The sequence below is a fragment of the Meles meles genome, chromosome 3 (assembly GCF_922984935.1).
Source record: "Meles meles chromosome 3, mMelMel3.1 paternal haplotype, whole genome shotgun sequence".
NCBI lineage: Eukaryota > Metazoa > Chordata > Mammalia > Carnivora > Mustelidae > Meles > Meles meles.
Genome location: NC_060068.1, coordinates 151,445,140 through 151,464,523, shown reverse-complemented (window position 1 = coordinate 151,464,523; position 19,384 = coordinate 151,445,140). Strand labels below are relative to the sequence as shown.

The 19,384-nt window shown below is 37.5% G+C and overlaps 1 protein-coding gene across 1 annotated transcript in view; it reads right to left on the bottom strand.

Moving 5' to 3' along the window:
• MROH2B (maestro heat like repeat family member 2B) overlaps nt 1–19,384 on the bottom strand; it is a 64,412-nt gene that overhangs the window by 21,095 nt on the left and 23,933 nt on the right. Inside the window, exons 18-24 of the mRNA XM_046000670.1 lie at nt 19,100–19,207; nt 15,398–15,514; nt 9,348–9,455; nt 8,650–8,802; nt 6,167–6,193; nt 5,300–5,419; nt 5,008–5,087 (exon numbers count right to left, since the gene is read on the bottom strand). Of these exons, the coding sequence (XP_045856626.1) occupies nt 5,008–5,087; nt 5,300–5,419; nt 6,167–6,193; nt 8,650–8,802; nt 9,348–9,455; nt 15,398–15,514; nt 19,100–19,207 (713 nt within the window). The remainder of the gene's footprint in view (nt 1–5,007; nt 5,088–5,299; nt 5,420–6,166; nt 6,194–8,649; nt 8,803–9,347; nt 9,456–15,397; nt 15,515–19,099; nt 19,208–19,384) is intronic.

Below are 19,384 nucleotides of genomic sequence, written 5' to 3'. Positions count from 1 at the left end.
ATTTATGAGACTGGCACACTGCCTATTGCACAAAGAGGTAGGTAGCAAAGAAATTTAAAATGATGACATGGTGAAGTCCCAAAAGTTCATTTTCGCCTTTGTTTTCTTTGCCTTTGGAGATATCTTGAAAGAAGTTGCTGTGGTCAAGATCAAAAGCTTCTGCACAGCAAAGGAAACAGTCAACAAAACAAAGAGGCAACCCACGGAATGGGAGAAGACATTTGCAAATGACAGTACAGACAAAGGGCTGATATCCAAGATCTATAAAGAACTCCTCAAACTCAACACACACAAAACAGATAATCACTTCAAAAAATGGGCAGAAGATATGAACAGACACTTCTCCAAAGAAGACGTACAAATGGCTAACAGACACATGAAAAAATGTTCATCATCATTAGCCATCAGGGAGATTCAAATCAAAACAACATTGAGATACCACCTGACACCAGTTAGAATGGTGTAAGAAATTAGCAAGACAGGAAACAACATATGTTGGAGAAGATGTGGAGAAAGGGAACCTTCTTACGCTGTTGGTGGGAATGCAAGTTGGTGCAGCCACTTTGGAAAACAGTGTGGAAATTCCTTAAGAAATTAAAAATAGAGCTACCTTATGACCCTGCAATTGTACTACTGGGTATTTACCCCAAATATACAGATGTAGTGAAAAGAAGGGCCATCTGTACCCCAATGTTTATAGCAGCAATGGCCACGGTCGCCAAATTATGGGCAAACCAAGATGCCCTTCAACGGATGAATGGATAAAGAAGATATGGTCCATATATACAATGGAGTATTATGCCTCCATCAGAAAGGATGAATATCCAACTTTTATATCAATATGGATGGGACTAGAAGAGATTATGCTGAGTGAAATAAGTCAAGCAGAGACAGTCATTTACCACATGGTTTCACTTACTTGTGGAGCATAAGGAATAACATGGAGGACATTGGGAGATGGAGAGGAGAAGTGAGTTGGAGGAAAACCAAGGGGGAGACAAACCATGAGAGACTGTGGACTCTGAAAAATAAACTGAGGTTTTTGGAGGGGAGGGGGGGTGGGGGGCTGGATGAGCTTGGTGATGGGTATTATGGAGGGCATGTATTGCAGGGAGCACTGGGTGTGGTGCATAAAAATGAATTTTGGAACACTGAAAAGAAATAAAATAAAATGAAATGAAAAAAAAAACGATGACATGGTCAGAGAAGGGGGAAATTAGTTCTCTCATAGGGGAGTAAAAGTCAGTACCAGCTGGGACAGGTCTATTGAAAGTGTAAAATATGTTGATATAAGCTGGATTGTCTTTTCATCTTTATTGTCTGGCTGACTTAAAAAAATCAGTTTATTGATTTTTAATTTATAATTTATGATGCATAAATTTATATATATAAATTTGTAAATTTATATATTATATATAAATTTATAAATTATAATGCATAAATTTATAATTTATGCACAACAATCTGCATCCATTTAAAGTATGCAATTAAATGAGTTTCACACCCATAAAATCACCACTATAATCAATAGAGAACACCCGGATTTTTCCTTATTCCCCTTTGCAGCTCATCTCTTCCTTCACACTGGCCTGGGCAAACACTGATTGGTTTTCAGTCATTAGAGATCACTTTGCAAGTTCTATAGGTGATCTGTCCAAATGAGGGTAGCCACTAGCAACATGTTGTTATCCAACACCTGAGTGTGGCTAGTTTGAATTAAGACATGCTACAGTTCTAAAACACGCTGGATTGTGGAGAATTAGTGTGAAAAATCATGTAAAGTATCTCATTACATTTTAAAATAAAAAATACATGTTGAAAACATGATATACTGAATTTATTAAGTATAATTAATTAAGCAAAATAATTATTAAAATTAAGCAAAATAATTATTAAAATTACTTTGTCTCTTTTTTACTCTTTTAAAAGTGACTGCTGGAATATTCTAAATGACATATGTGACTTGCATTCTATTTTTACTTGACAACACTGTTTTAGAGCCTAGTAATTCTTAATTCATCTTCAAGATTTATTTATTTGAGCTTCCTTCAAACTTCTTTTATCTTTGTAAACATGGCAATCTGTGCCTTCCCTTACGTTGCTTCTTACTGCATTTTAGAGAAATTAGGTGGGTATGTTTTGCATCTATTTTACTCAGTAGGCAAGGCCATATTTTGTTAATGATTATCCTTTAAAAATCTAGCTCCATGCCTGATACATGGATGACACTGAATAATATTTATTGAATGAAATTGTCAGCTTTTATAATTAAAAGTTCAGAGAGCACTTTTTGCACAAGGTGTTCACCAAAATATTATTTATAGTTTTAAAAACTGACAAATATAACAAGAGGTGGTTGGTTAAGTAATATGAGGCATACTATACAATAAGTTATTAAGCAGCTATTAAAAATGGTGTTTGTGGGTGCCTGGGTGGCTCAGTTGGTTAAGCGACTGCCTTCGGCTCATGTCATGATCCTGGAATCCCAGGATTGAGTTCCACATAGGGCTGCCTGCTCCGCAGGGAGTCTGCTTATCTCGCTGACCTTTCTCCTCTCATGCTCTCTCTCTCTCTCAAATAAATAAATAAAATCTTTAAAAAAAATGGTGTTTGTTACCTCAGTATAATAAAGGCCATATAAGAAAAGCCTATAGATAATATCTATAATGGTCAATGACTGTAAATTTTTCCCCTAAGATTTAGAGAAAAATCTAAGATCACGAACAAGATAAGGATGCTTGTTTTTGCCACTTTTATTCAACATAATACTGGAAGTCCTAGTCAGAGCTATTGGGCAAGAAAAAGAAATAAAATCCATCTAGATTGGAAAGGAAGAAGTAAAACGATCTCTGTTTGCAGATGACATGATCTTATATGTAGAAAACCCTAAAGTTCACAAAAATTAAAATAAACAAATTGAATAATGTAGAATATGAAATCAGCATACACAAATCAGTTGTGTTTCTATATATTAACAATGAACAATCAAAAAGGAGATTAACAATTACATTTACCATAGAATCAAAAAGAATAAAATATTTAGCCAAGGAAGCAGAAGACTTATACACTGAAAACTGTAAAATGTTGTTAAAGGAAATTAAAGAAGAAACAAATAAATGGAAAAACATCCTATGTTCATGGATTTGAGAACCTCCTATTGTTAAGATATCCATACTACCCAAAACAGATTATAGATTTAAGTAATTCCCATCAAAATCCCAATGGCAGCTTTTGTAGAAATAGAAAAATCCACCTAAAATTCATATGAAATTTCAAGGGTATCCCAAATAGCCAAAATAATCTTGAAAAAGAACATAGTTAGTTTCCGTTCAGATCATGATCTCAGGGTCCTGGGATTCAGCCTCAAGCTGGGCTCTGAGCTCAGTGGGGAGTCCCAGCTTGAGATTCTCTCTCTCTCTCTCCCTCTGCCCCTCCCCCCTGCTCATGCGTTCTCTCTCTAAAATAACAACAACAACAAAAAAACCTTAAAAAAAAAAGAAACCAGAAAAAAACAAATATTGGCAAAAATATGGAAAAATTAGTATCCTTATGCACTGATGATAATGGTGTTACTCTTATAAAAAGCAGTATGGTGGTACCTCAAAAAAAAATAGAATTATTGTGTAATCCAGCAATCCTACTTTGGGGTATATACTCAAAAGTCTTGAAAGCAAGGTCTAGAAGAGATATTCATGGACTCCCGTGTTTATTAGTGTCACTATTTGCAGCAGTCAAAACATGAACACAACCCAAGTATCCACTGGATGAATGGATTACCAAAATATGGCCTATACATTAAATGGAATATTATTCAGCCTTAAAAAGGAATGAAATTTTGACACATGCTTTCACATAGATGGACAATAAGAAATGCTGCATGATTCCATTAACACGAGGTTAACTGAAGTATGTAATTCATAGAGACAGAAGGTAGAATGGTGGTTGCCAGCACTTGTGGGAGGAGGGAATGGGGAGTTGTTTAACACATATAGAACTTCAGTTTTGCAAGATGGGAAGAATTCTTGAGGTTGATTGCACAACAATACAATTGTACTTAACACCACCGAAATACACACTTAGAAATGGTTAAGAGGATACATTTTATGGGTACTTTACCATGATGAAAGTATTTGTTTAAAATAATGGAAAAAAACAATGTTGGTGACGAATTGGTAATAATGGGGGAATATGTAAGACGAAGTGGGGAAAAAACAGGATGTATAGCTCCATGTAGAGTGGGATCTCAGGTCTGTACTTAACATGAAGAATTAGGTATAAAGACTTGAAGGACGTATACCAAAATGTTGAAAATAAGGGGTGCTTTTTATTATTTTCTAAAAAGTTTTTAGAGTTTCCAAGTTCTAACAATGAGTTTATATTTCTTTTACTGCAGGGAGAAAATATTATTTCAAAAATTTGGTTAAAATCATTTCCTTCTACAGGTTTAGTGCTACTAACCAACTAAAATATGATTAGGGCTTTCATAATTTTTAATGGGAATATTAAAATTTCCTTCTGCACAGAAACTTCAATTCTCATGTATCAATAAATGTGACTCCTCTGAGTAGTTCTTTATCCCTTTTAGTCTTCGAAGGGTCGGCCTCTCAGTCAGTTCTGTAAGTTTGAAAAGAGGGAATATTGGAGGAGGAGACAAACCATGAGAGACTGTGACTCTGAGAGACAAACTGAGGGTTTTGGAGGGAGGGGGTGGGGAGGTTGGGGGAGCCTGGTGGTGGGTATTAAGGAGGGCACGTATTGCATGGAGCCCTGGGTGTGTTGCATAAACAATGAATTTTGGAACACTGAAAAAAAATAAAATTAAAAAAAAAGAGGGAAAAGCCTCTACTTGGGAAAAAAAACAACAATAACAACCAACCATTGATGAATTGCGTTCATTTGGGGGGAGGGTACACTGGAGTATCCACTGATCGATAAGTCAGTTGATCAGAAAGAAGATCTTGGGGAGGAATTTTTTTTTTTTCAAGGAGAGCAAGAAAACTTCTCTACCTGAGGTATCTGATGGCGATTAAGGCTTTCCACCGAACAGGGCTAGCTAGGGAGTCCAGGGGCTCATCCCTGATGAAGTCCTGCAACACAAAAGGGTGAAATATTCTAGAAAGGATGTGGGGAGTTTCCAGATGCAGCCGCAGCCCCATCGGACTGTTGGGTGCCCTTGGTCCATATAATGGGAGAGATCTGTTACCTGGGACTGGTGCGTTGTACCCGTTTAAAAAAGACAGCTCTGACTCTCGGTAACAGACTTTTCAAGACCTTGCCCATGTCCTCTCTGCACACTTACCAGCATGTAACCCAGCAGCACCTCCTTGTAGGAGAACTTGAATCCCTGATCCTCAGCATCGTGGACAGCAATACCAATCTCAGTGACAGTTCTTGTGAAACTCATTTGCAGATCCATGTCCTAAAGCAAAATGATTCACGGTGCAAACCAAAGTCCTGGGTTCCATACTTCGTTCTATAAACTCAGTTCTTGACCTAGGGTTGAACTTTGTGCCCAGAGAGAAATGGGAATCTCTCTTCTTTAGCTATTTCTACCTCGTCTAGGGTCAAAGTTGCAGGGAACTTAAAAACCAAGGTCAAATTCTACTCTCACCTCCCACCCCTATTCCCCATAGATTGAGGTTCTATACAGCAGTGGCTTTCAAGCGTTTTGGACCATTAACCACACAAACTGTAAGAAACAGTTTACAAGTCCACTCTGTATTTACATGATATATATATATTATATATATATATATATATATATATATATATATGAACATATATGTGTAGTAACTGAAGTGAAAGTTTTATGATACTTCTTGTTGCTAAATGTAGTGTACTCTTCTATTTCTCTTTTACTTCACCACAAAAGTTTGCTGGTTGTGATCTATTCAATCTGTTAGACTGATTTCATGGTCTTCTGGAGGGTCATAGTGCATGGTTCTAAGAACACTGCTCCAGGTTCAGTATAACTCTCAAACCACCTAGAACCAAATATAGCTCTCTGTTCTGTCTTAGATTAGGCTCGGGGATCCTGGCTTCAGGATCAGGTTGATTAGTCGTATATCGGGATCCTTTCCTCTGGAATCAAACCAAGAGGACATCTGTGCTACTGCATTTCCGGGAAGCATGGTACGGATTCAAGTATTTCAAATGTGTTGCATACCTTGCTCATCACAGACACGCCCAGAACCTGAAAAACCAAATGCAAAAGCAGATACTGGAGCATCCATTAGAGTTCTCTCCTCCAGGAAAAAGACCCACCCCAACCTGAAAACAACAGCTAAGCAGGACACTGAGTCTTCCTAAAGGGCGGGGGCTGTTTGCGTCCTCCCCCATTTCCAAAGAGAGACCCTGTACATTGACGGACTTTTCCCCCAGGGGCATCTAATCTATAGAAAGCAGCATAAAGAAATCAAGCCTTTGAGTCTCAAGCCTCATGATTTAAAGAGGTTCTACCAGACTTTGGAGAGAAGAAGAGTAGAGTCTCTTGGCAGAAAGAGCAGTGAAAAGCCATAAAATGAAACTTAATAGGGCAGCTGACTTTGGAACTGGGATACAGTCAGTTCTGCTGTGATGCTTGCCTCGGAAAAGGAAATTTGTCTCAATGAAATTGATATGGAATACTTCTAGTATATTCTGAATTTTGTGATTGCTTATGCACAGTTTTGTCCATGACAGCAAAAGGTGAGCTGGCTGAACTGACTTGTGTAGGAATAGTCACACGAACACCTCAAACATGTCAGCTGCTTCAGTTTACCATGGTATGAGCTGTTTCCCATTCAACTCTGACATTCTAGCTGATTTCAGATGACCTTTCTTCCCATCACCATTTCACAATAACTCATCACTTTCCCAAGTGAACTCAGGTGTTTTTCAAGAAAAGTGCCATATATATATATATATATATATTTTTTTTTTTTTTTGTAGTGTTTCTGTACTTCTTAGATGGTTTTCAAAATTAGATGCCAGGGGCACCTGGGTGGCTCACTCTGTTAAGCATCTGCCTTTGGATCAGGTCATGATTCCAGGGGCCTGGGATCAAGCCCTGTGTTGGGCTCCCTGCTCCATGGGGAGCCTGCTTCTCCCTCTCCACCCCCCATACCCTTCTCATGCTCTCTCTAGCTATCTCTCTCTCAAATAAATAAGTAAAATATTAAAAAAAATAAAATTAGATTCCTATTTTTTATATGTCATTGGTGGGGTTTTTGAATGTTGTGTCCCTCCCCCATTTTCTCCATAATCCCTGTGTTTTTTCTTGTTCTATCTTGTGTACATGTTATGCTATGGAAGAATTGACTGTACCTTGAAAGTGTACAGTTATCCTTATCTAAAACATCTATATCTCCTTTCCTCTTGTCTTTTTATCATAATTTGCCTCAACGATTGACTAAAATTAATGTAACACAAACCATCTTTTTTTCAATTATGTTTTGCTTATTAAATTTTGGATACATCAAAATCACCTTTTGGGGGGGCATGTTAAAAATACAGATTCAGAGATCCATCTCTGAAGACTGACTTGTTAGGGATCTCTGTCTTTAACAGGGCTCCAGGTCTTTCTCAGACAACTGAAGTGTGAGGAACACTGCCCTATTCCATCCCACTAGCATATACTTATATCTTTGATATCACGAGTTCCTTATGATTCCATTCTTATCACATACACACAAGAATGCATGTCAAGAACAGATTTATCAAACAGGTGGGCTGTGGAGAGCACAGAAGCGTAGATAAGGGAGCATAAGGTACAATCTATAACATCAAGGTGTCGACAATCTAATGTGGGAGCAGATGTGCACATAATCAGTAAAAGCTTCCGGATGGATAAGAATCACTTCTAAATCTCTTAAAAATACAGATGTCAGATTCCAACCCAGACCTACTGAATCAATCTCCCTGAAAAATGGCTCTGGGAAGCTGTATTTCAAACTTGAACCCAGGGTGATTTTTAGGTGGCTAACCTGGTACTACTCAGCAAAATGGCCAAGTTGACAATATATCTAAAGCACTTTATTAAAGATATAGGAAGTACTACAGGGGACAGAAATGATCAGATGAATTCCAAGTCAGTTGTGGGGTTCTGAGGCAGGAATATTCCTGGCATGTTTGAGGAACATCGAGAACAGTCAGGGTGACTGGTGTGAATGTGTGTGTTGGCTGGGTGTGAAATGGTACAACATGGGTAGGTTAATTAATGATGTATTTTTATTCATTTAAAAATACATGTATTGCCCTTCTTATTTGTGAGGCACTGTTTTGGGTGGTTTATCTATACCACGTAAAGAGTTAAACAACCACCATTAGTAACATTTCAGAGACTATAACAGGGAAGTAATGAAACAGCTGCTCTAAAGTAGTACTGAGTAATTATTTTAAGTTCAAACGTTGGGGAGAACACTATGGGTACTTGATCTAGGAAGGTATTATAGGCCATGAACTATCCAAGGCCTTAGAAAAGAAACAAATTACCTGACCCTGTTTCATAATGAATTTTTCTGTTCTCTTCTGTTCTCATCTTCCAAACATACCAGATGCTATCTTGCCTTTGGCCTGTATCCTTTGAGCATGAATATTCCCAAGAGGTGAGCCCCTCCAAGGTTTGGGAACCCCAGCCTGGAAATTGAGGCACCCTGTGCTCACCGTTACCTGAGAGCACTGGCCATAAAGAAAGAGGACTTGGGAAACAATGTCTTGATCAAGCCTGGTGAGGAGTTGACCCTTGGGAGCATGGAGGGCCACGGCTCCATAGATTACCATGACATCAGTCTTGGTCAGGCTCTTTTTCCCAGAAAAAATACCCTGAAAGAGAGACATGAAAACTATGACTGAAGGTGTTTCCTTTCCTCCATGTTGCTTCCTACTTCTATGGACCACTACAGGGTTTAAGAAATGGGACTGTGATGATGAAAATTAGTTTAAAACTGATACTCTTGCTTGTCAAATTTAAACACCTGGGACTGTGCTGTGGGTCTCTTGGGCTTTAAAAGAGGTCCCTGTGAGAAAGCTTGGGTTATTTTTTGTTTATTAAATCCCTTTTCTTCAGGAGAAGTGGAGTGTACACAGTGGAAACTGACCATGAGGCCGGAGCGGCTGGTAGAGGGACAAACTGAGGCACACAAAGAACTCCTTAGGACCTTCCAGGTCAGCACTAGTGACAGAAACTGGAGGAGACCTGTTAGACAGCTGGTCATTCTACAGGGTTCAGGCTTGGGCAGTTCTCACCTGGAATAAAGACCTGGGGACAGGAACAAATATAATGTGGAAAAGGATGTTCACTGAAGGAATCAGTGTGGTTTACCCTTGCTGTGACCAAAAGCTTTGGAAGAGAAGGTTAGTCTTTTTACCTTACATCGATTCATGAAAAACTTTTCCCGATCTTGGAATGTTTTAAGAACTTTTAAAACAGTATCCAAGTGGCTCTCAGCACAGTATCCTAAAATAGATGTTATTCCCTAAAGTCAGAAAAGATAGGCATTTTGAGTTTAACCATTCATTTATTCAACAAATATTTATGGAGCACCTTTTATGTGTCAGGCACTCTTCTAGGTGCTTGGGACGCAACAGTGAACACGCGCCAAACTCCCCATCCTTGTGGTGCACACAACCAGTGGAAGTGACGAGGAAGTGACATTAAATAAACACATAAATTCAGTAAACTTGTAAATATATCCTACTTTGAGGGTGACACATGCTATGGAGATAAGGAAAACAAGGAAAGAGAATAACTGCTGTAGGTTAGGGGGAGTTCTTAATTTAAATAGGGCAGATGGAGAAGGCTTCATAAACAGGGGTGACATTGAGCAGTGTTCCGAAATAAATGAGGGAGCAAGTCATTGGACTTTGTGGGAAGGAGAGTTTCAAACAGGATGGGGAAAATGGTGTTAGAAAAATTGCCAAGAGCAATAAGATAACAGAACATCTGGCAAGGAGAAAATAAATAACATAATAAAAAAGCAGTTTCAAAAATTCAGTAAGTCTAGTGGTTTCTGAACATTTAATATGGAAGAAAGGATTGTGTAAACATCTCAAAATTTCTGAGGAGAATGTATAACAAAATGTACTACAGGTTTGCTTTTTTTTTTTTAATACTAGGTGGTCTTTATTAGCCCTGGGAGTTTTTCTTTTAATTTATTTTTTATTTTTTAAATACATACACTCTCCTTTCTCCACATTTGCAAACATTGTGCAGCCTAGCCAGGGTAGGGAATGGCAAAAGTGCTTTGAAAAAGCTCCCCAGGTTAGGCTTATGTTTTCTCTAGGTTGAAAATCCATGGTATGTAAGGTTATTTTCAGGTTGTAAAGTCAATGATTTTGAAGCTTATGATCATATATTTAAGTTAAAAAGTCAAGGTCAAAATATGTCAAAAATATTTATTAAGGATAATTGAAATTCATTTTGCAATATTTTTACAAATCTGGTTAAATAAATGAAATATTAATCTGAAGATGCTGGTTCAATATTCAAAAAACAGTCAACATGATACACCATATCAACAAAGGGGTAAAAACCATATAATCATTTCAATAGATGCAGAAAAAATATTTGACAAAGCACAACATCCATTCATGATAAAAACCCTCAGCAAGGTTGTTTAGAGGGAACATACCTCAACATAATAAGACCATATATGAAAAACCCACAGCTAATAACATACTCAATGGTGAAAGAGCTTTCCCCCTAAGATCAGAAACAAGACAGGAATGTTCACTTGCACCACTTTTATTCAACAAAGTACTAGAAATCCTAACCACAGCAATCAGGCAAGAAAAAGAAATAAAATGCACACAAGTTGATAAGGAAGCAGTGAAACTTTCACTATTTGCAGATGACATGATATTATGTATAGAAACTCCTAAAGATTACCAAAAACCTAGTAGAACTGAGAAATACATTCAGTAAGGTCACAGGATACAAAATTGGTATACAGAAATTGGTTGTATGTTTATACAGTAATAATGAAATAGCAGAAAGAGAAACTAAAGAGGGGATTATGCTAAGTGAAATAAGTTAAGCAGAGAAAGACAATTACCATATAGTTTCATTCATATGTGGAACATAAGGAATAACACAAGGGCCACAGGGGAAGGGAGGGAAAACTGAATGGGAAGAAACCAGAGAGGGAGACAAACCATGAGAGACTCTGGACTCTGGGAACTGAACTGAGGGTTACAGAAGGGAGGGGGCTTAGGGGAGGTAACTGGGTGATGGGTATTAAGGAGAGCTGGGATTGTGATGAGCACTGGGTGTTACATGCAACTAATTAATCGTTGAACACTACATCAACAACTAATGAGGTACTTTATGTTGGCTAACTGGACATAATAATAAAAAGAAAAAGAAAAAGAAATTAAGAAAATAATCTCATTTATGATTGCACCAGAAATAATAAAATTATTATATTAACTATACTTAATTATTAACTATACTACAGTTATTGACTTAGTTAATATGGTAATTAACTTAGTTAATATAGTAATTAACTTAGTTAAGTATAGTTAATTATATTTAGTTATTAACTATAATTATTAACTATACTTAGCTGTTAACTAAAACTTTAATAATCTTGACTAAGGAGGTGAAAGACTTGTACTTTGAAAACTATAAAACATTGTTAAAAGAAGTTGAAGATGACACAAATGGGAAGCTACTCCATGCTCATGGGTTGGAAGAACAAATAGTTAAAATGTCCATACTACCCAAAGTAATCTACAGACTTAGTGAAATCCCTATCAAAACACCAACAGCATTTTTCACAGAACTAGAACAAATAATCTTAAAATTTGTATGGAACCACAAAACAATTGGCAAGAACAATCTTAAAAAAGAAGAATAAAACTGGAGGTATCACAACTCCAGATTTCAAGTTATACTACAAAGCTGTAGTAATAAAGCAGTATGGTATTGGCAAAATATATACAAATAGGGACATGATTATAAGGTCAACTAATCTTTTGACAAAGGAGGCAAGAATGGTGCTGGAACAACTAGAAAGCTACATATAAAAGAATGAAACTGGACCACTTTCTTACACCATACACACACAAAAAAACCCCAAGATGGATTAAAGACTTAAATGTGGGCCTTGAAACTATAAAAATCCTAGAAAAAAAAGCAAAGGCAATAATTTTTCTAATATTGGCCTTAGCAACATTTTCTGCCTATGCCTCCTGAGGCAAGGGAAACAAAAGCAAAAATAAACTATTAGGACTACATAAAAATAAAAATTTCTGCACAACAAAGGAAAGAATCAATAAAACTAAAAGACAACCCACAGAATGGGAGAAGATATTAGCGAATGACATATCTGATAAGGGGTTATTATCCAAATATATAAGGAACTTATAGAACTCAACAACCAAAAAACAGATATCCAATTAGAAATGGGCAAAAGTCATGAACAGACATTTCTGCAAAGAAGACATACAGATGGTCAACAGAAAAATGAAACGATGTTCAATATCACTCATCAATAGTCAGGGAAGTGCAAATCAAAACTACAATGTGATACCACCTCACACTTATCAGATGGCAAAAATCACAACCACAAGAAACAAGAGTTGGTAAGAATGTGGAGAAAGGGGAACCCTCTTACACCATTGGTGGGAATGCAATTGGTGCAGTTACTCTGAAAAACAGTATGGAGTTTCCTCAAAAAGTTAAAAATAGAAATACCCCATGACCCAGCAATTGCACTACTGGGTATTTACACAAAGGATACAAAAACATAGATTTGAAGGGACACACCACTCTGATGTTTATAGCAGCGTTATCAACAGTAGCTAAGTTATGGAAAGAGCCCAAATGTCCATTGACTGATGAATGGATAAAGAAGATGTATTATAATATTTACTTAACCACAGAAAGAATGAAATCTTCCCATTTGCAATGATGTGGATGGAACTAGAGTGTATTATGCTAAGTGAAATAAGTCCATCAGAAAAAGACAAATGCCATATGATTTCACTCATATATGGAATTCAAGAAATAAAACAGATGAACATATGAGAAGGAAGAAAAAGAGAGGGAAGCAAATCATAAGAGACTCTTAGTGATAGAGAACAAACTGAGGGTTGATGGAGGGAGGTAGGTAGGGGATGGGATAAATGAGTATTGTGATGAGTATTGGGTGTTATATGTAAGCGATTAATCACTAAATTCTACACCTGAAACCAATTTTACCATATGTGTTAACCAACTAGAATTTAAATAAAAACTTGAAAAGAAAAAAAAAATAGAAAAAATAATAAAAACATACTAAGTAAAAAGTAAGAAGTCAGAACTTCTGCTAAAATCGATCATCAATGATATCAAAGATAACAAACAGTCCTTTTCTGAATATAGTTTCACAGTAGCTACACTCTATTGCACTTTTAGCAAAGAATCATTATCCAATTAGAGTTGGATACAGAAGTTGGTTCCTGAAAACTATTCACATTAGCATCAAACAGAACCCATTGCTTGACAAAAAATGTCTGGAAAGCAAAACATTTTAACTCTTCCCAACTCCTCCCCCACCCACCTATATTCAGATATAGAATTTGGAAAATATAAATCAAAGAAAATTAATAACAAACCAAAATCATCCAGAATCTTCCACCCAAACATAATGACTATTTAATATTTTGGCATATTTCCTTCCAGTTTTTATAATTATAAAAATTAGGATCACTTTCTATATTCAGCTTTGTATCTTCATGTTTTTCACTTAATATTAAAGCACTTTTCTATATTGCTAAATAATTTTCAAAAACATGACTTCTGATGATTGTGTAGTATTTCATGGATGATACACCATATTTATTATAACCATCCCCCCACTGTTGGACACTTCCACTATAATAAATAATGCTGTGATCAATAAATGTTTAAATCAATTTTTTAAAAAAGGAAAACAGAACTACCCTATGATCCACTAATTGCACTACTGGGTATTTTTCCAAAGAATACAAAAACACTAATTTGAAAGGATATATGCACCCTTATGTTTATAGCAGCAGTATCTATAATAGCTAAATTATGGAAGCAGCCCAAGTGTCCATTGGTAGATGAATGGATAAAGAAGTTGTGGGGGGGAAAAAATATATATATATATATATATATATATATATATATATATATATAATGAAATATTACTCAGCCATAAAAAAGAATGAAATCTTGCAAATTTGCAACAACATGGATGGAGCTAGAAAGTATAATACTAAGTGAAATAAGTCAGTCAGAGAAAGACAAACACAGTATCTTTTCACTCATATGTAGAACTTAAGAAGCAAAACGAAACAAATGAACAAATGAACCAAGGCGGAAAAAAGAGAGAGGGAGAGAGAGAGAGACAAACCAAAAAACAGACTCTTCACTATAGAGAACAAACTAAAGGCTACCGGAGGGAAGGTTGGCCATCTCTATGTCCTCTTTGAAAAAATGTCTATTCATATCTTCTGCCCATTTTGTAACTGGATTATTTGTGTTTTGGGGTGTTGAGAGTGTTGAGTTCTGTAAGTTCTTTATATCTTTTGGATACTAACCTTTTACCAGATATGTTATTTGCAAATATCTTCTCCCATTCTGTAGATTGCTTTTTAGTTTTGTTGACTGTTCCCTTCACTGTGCAGAAGCTTTTCATTCTGATGAAGCCCCAAAGTATATTTTTGCGTTTGTTTCCCTTGCCTCAAGAGGTATATCTGGTAAGAAGTTTCTATAGCTGATGTCAAAGAGGTTACTGGTTGTGTTCTCTTCTAGGATTTTAATGGTTTCCTGTCTCACATTTAGGTCTCTAATTCATTTTGAATTTATTTTGTGTATGGTGTAAAAAAAATGGTCCAGTTTTATTCTTTTGCATGTTGCTGTCCAGTTTTCCCAACACCATTTGTTCAAGAAACTGTCTTTTTTCCATTTGATATTTTTTCTTCTTTGTCAAAGATTAATAGATCATATAATTGTGGGTAGTCAATTCTATTCTATTGATGTGTGTGTGGTCTATTTTTGTGCCAATACCCTACTGTCTTGATGACTACAGCTTTATAACATAACTTGAAGTCTGAAAATTGTCTCCAGCTTTGCTTTTCTTTTTCAAGATTGCTTTGGCTGTTTGGGGTCTTTTGTGGTTCCATAGGTAAAGGGGTTTAGGAGAACACATCACGATGAGCACTACGTTATACGCTTGAGACTAATACAACACTGTATGATAAATATACTGGAATTAAAATAAAAAGATAATGAAGCATTGATATTTAAACGGGGAAGCACCATTTTTCTAACAAATTCTGTTGGATTATTTTGAATGTATCCATGGATTCTTGGTAAGTAAGATATTGTCATAAGACCTGCCAGTGGCTTTTCAGATGGAATTAATTATCATCATCATAAGAGGACATTGAGAGAAAGGGGTCCCACCTGTCGCTGATCCCCCAGTTGATTGGGAGCAATCAGAAATTCCTTAATCTGTGAGCTTACAAAGTCTATATTTTGGCAGGATGCTAAGGTGGTTCCCAAGGCTTTCCAAAGGAATTTCTAGAAGACAAAAGATAAGCAACAGCATGTTAAAGATTGGAAAGAAAAACTCCAATGAAAAGTGGAAAGTGTTAAAACAGTCATCCAAAGGAAGGAAATTTAGCTACTTACTAAACATGTACTTCTAGCATTATCTCTTCCTGAAAGTGTTTTCTCCCTCCACCCCCTGCCAAGACTCTGTCCTTACCAGTGCTCTTTCCTATTCCTCTAGGCCTTGTGCTGAGCCATGGTAATACCTTTTACTCTCTATTGTAACATTCAATTTTCTTGTTTGTCTTTGTGCTCAGCATTTCAGTTCTTCATAACAGAGGGTCTTATGGTCACTTTCAGTGTATAGTCCCTGGGAGCTAATACATGCTCAACAAATGATTTTAGATACACATGTGAATGAAAATAAGATTATTTGAAGATGATGTCATCAGATATTCTCAACCTCCGAAGTATATCAACTTATTTTATTTAGGAGATTTAACCTATAATAGTTTTGAAAATAAAACTTTGCCATCTCTACTATTATCCCTTTCTCAGGGATCTCAGGAGTAGGGGGAGTTGTACAGAAGTGCTATAGCATGGTGTTCAGGTGAAGGAGAAATGGCATACAGAAACTTTTACATACATGTTGTGTCTTTAGTAAGGGACTCTGAGTGAACTGGGGAGGGAAAACTCCCAATGAAAGAACACTGACAAGAGAGTATGTGGGAAATCATTCGGTGGCTTCCACATCCCTTAGAGTTGGCGAAAATGTTGGATTCATTACGCAAGCCCTAATAGGGATACCTCTGTAATGTCCAGATGGAGAAAAGGTGAGCAGAACAGACATGGCTTCCTCTTCTCTTTCATTACAAGCCATACAAGATTTAGAAGTAAGGCTGAGGGAATGGGGTAGCGCAAGAGTGGCATCTGTTTGAACACCACAACACATCTCTGGATGTAAATACGTGTATGTACATGTGTGTATACGTGTGTGTGTTACATAGAGAAAAGATCTATAGTCTTGTGGAAGTAAGATACAAGGAAAATATTCACAAGAGAAGATACTTGCCATATGGCTAGAAAAATGAGGTCAAGGAGTCCTAATTTGTTTTCTTAGACTCAAATATATATAGCTATATAATATCAGATTGTCATCTCCTTATTTAAAATGTCCATCTGGTCACACACAGGAGAAAAAACTGGCCAGTTGCAGGCTTATTCCAAGGACTCTGCAGGGCTTGAAGGATTGTAGTGATTGAGTGGTCCTTATGGATCAGAAGGATCTACAGCACAGGAGGAAAGGAAAACCTGGTAGCAACCGGTAAAGTTCAGTTAGTCCATTCAGGAGAAATTGTACAGATCAGTGCAGCTAGGGGTGAGCAGTGTGCATGAGGTAGCAGAACAGGAGGAACAACTGCCCGAGTAAGAACCCGATGAGGCAGCACCCATTGCACTCTCGGATTTCCAGGCAAAAGGTCCCCATGACAATGTAACTCTGATGAGAAAAACTGTGTACTGCGCAGGAGTAAGTATTAATTGGAGTTAAAGCTGCTAGAGTCTGTTTAACTCCACCTTGGAGGAAGTACAAGAGAGAGTCTGGAGAAGTCCTGTGTTGCAGAAAAAAACCCCAGTGTTAGGAAGGGGACTTTGTGTGAAGAGTTGGCCTTAGTGCCTCCCCCGCCCCCCGTACTGATGAGCTGCTGCTTCTCTGCTGATGTTGGTCAGATTCAGTGTATCGTGCATTCTTCCTTTGAGACTTGGAGAGGAGTTCCAGAAATCAGGAACCCAGAACTGGGAAAAAAATGTGGTCAATTGCAAAAACAGCCAGAGCCTTTCCATCTCACCTCTATCCATGCCTCTTACTATGAGAGTTTGCAGCTCCTTCTATTAGTATAGTCTATCTTGCCACTCCTCCAATCTGGGTTGGCCTGGTGATTTGCTTTGGCCCACAGAAAGTGGCAGAAGTAAGAGTGCCTCTTCTGAACCTAGACCTCAAGAGACCATGTATACTTCATGGCCACAACCATGAGAGCAAGCCTGGGCTGGCCAACTGGAGGAAGAGAGACTGCAAGGAACAGAAACAAGTTGACCTAGTTGAGATCATGGCAGACCAGCCAATCCCCAGTATATGCCAGTGGGAGTAGTTGAGACCAAATGGCTGCCCAGCTGAGTTCAGCCCACACTGTCAACCTGCAAACTTATAAACTAAATAGGTAGCTATTATTTTAAGCCCCTAGGGGTAGTTTGCTATGCAGCTAAAGTTAACTGGCACACTCTTACTTTCCTGTTGTTAAGTATAATGGCTGAAAACCATTTAAGTGGCTCACTGTTTGAATTGCTCTGCCTATCCATATCAACATGACTTTGGACCCATCTCGGGAATCTGGAAGATGTCGGATGGATGGTATTACATGAGATGCGTAAGTCTAGTTTGTATATGAGAAGATGAGGCATTGCTCACCAAATCCTCTTGAAGAGCATGTTTGCAGGCTTGATAGACCAATTTGGAGAATCAGTACTCTACCAAATTAGAGAATCAACCAGTGAGAGGAATTTTGAATATTGCATAGGAGAGTTGAAAGTTGATAATAAATAATTTGTTAGAATAGGCACTTAATACTAGATCTGATGAGTTAGGAAATGTTTTTCCAGGGGGGGAGCAAAAAAGAGAAATGTTAGAACCATAATGATAACCTTGATCTACGCTTTATTGAGCACAAGTCTCAGGCCAGGTACTTGCTTCACTAGGTACTTTGTATACTTTATCTTGTTGAATCTTATATCACCTCAATCCTCAGAACCTGGTATAATTTCCATTTTAGATGAATATACTGAGGCTCCAGAGAGGTTAAGTAACTTTCTGACACTTACATACATAGTAAACAGCAGAAGCTGGATTCAAACCCCTTTTAGAATGAATGGCTCCAATGCAGAGGGTTAGGCAGAAGCCATCTGGGGATAGAGGAAGGAGACAGCTGGCCTTTGAGCATTCTTTTAGCTCTCAGTTTTTGTTAAATTGTAGTAGATTGTTTCTCATAGCCAGCATCACAAAACTGGCCCAGTGGAAACCAAGATATAAACTGACATTAGGGGTGCTCATTGGACCCCTGGGTGGCTCAGTGGGTTAACCCTCTGCCTTTGGCTCAGGTCATAATCTCAGGGTTCTGGGATCGAGCCCCGCATCGGGCTCAGCTGGGAGCCTGCTCAGCAGGAACCCTGCTTCCTTCTCTCTCTGCCTGCCGCTCTGCTAACTTGTGATGTCTGTCTGTCAAATAAATAAATAAAATCTTTAAAAAAAATAAACTGATATTAAACCAGTGCTGTGACAGGGACCACTATTTGTCTTATCTACTTTTCTCCCTTCGCTAAAACAGAGCACCTGAATTTCAGCCAGGTACATATCTATCTTAAAGGCACTATATTACTCAGGTTTCCTTGAAGACAGGTGCCATCCTATGAGTAATTTTTGGTTAAATGTGAGGTGAAGAGAAGGTAGCATTTTTTTTTCTAGTGATTTCTCCTTCTTTTTGGTGGTAGTCAGACAAATTGGAAGCTGAGCAGCCATGTTAGGTTATAAGGTGAAAAGTAAGGTCCCTTAGTTGAAAAACCAACCTTCTCAAGGGAGGTGTTGCTGTAACTGCCCATTTGCTCCTTGAAATCTCGACTCATCTGAATGGTCCAAGCTACGTCACTGATCTTCCATAAAGATTCTTTGAGTAACTGTTGCAGAAAGTGGAAGTTAGATATGAATACAACTATTTAGTGTGCTTTCTTAGTACTTCTCTGTTACCTTAATTTTTTAAGTATAAAGATATAGTAAATGAGATTATTCCTTTTCCCATTTAAAAAAAATCGGTATTTCCCTTCTTATTAAGTAAGGGGGAACTTTCCCTCTTA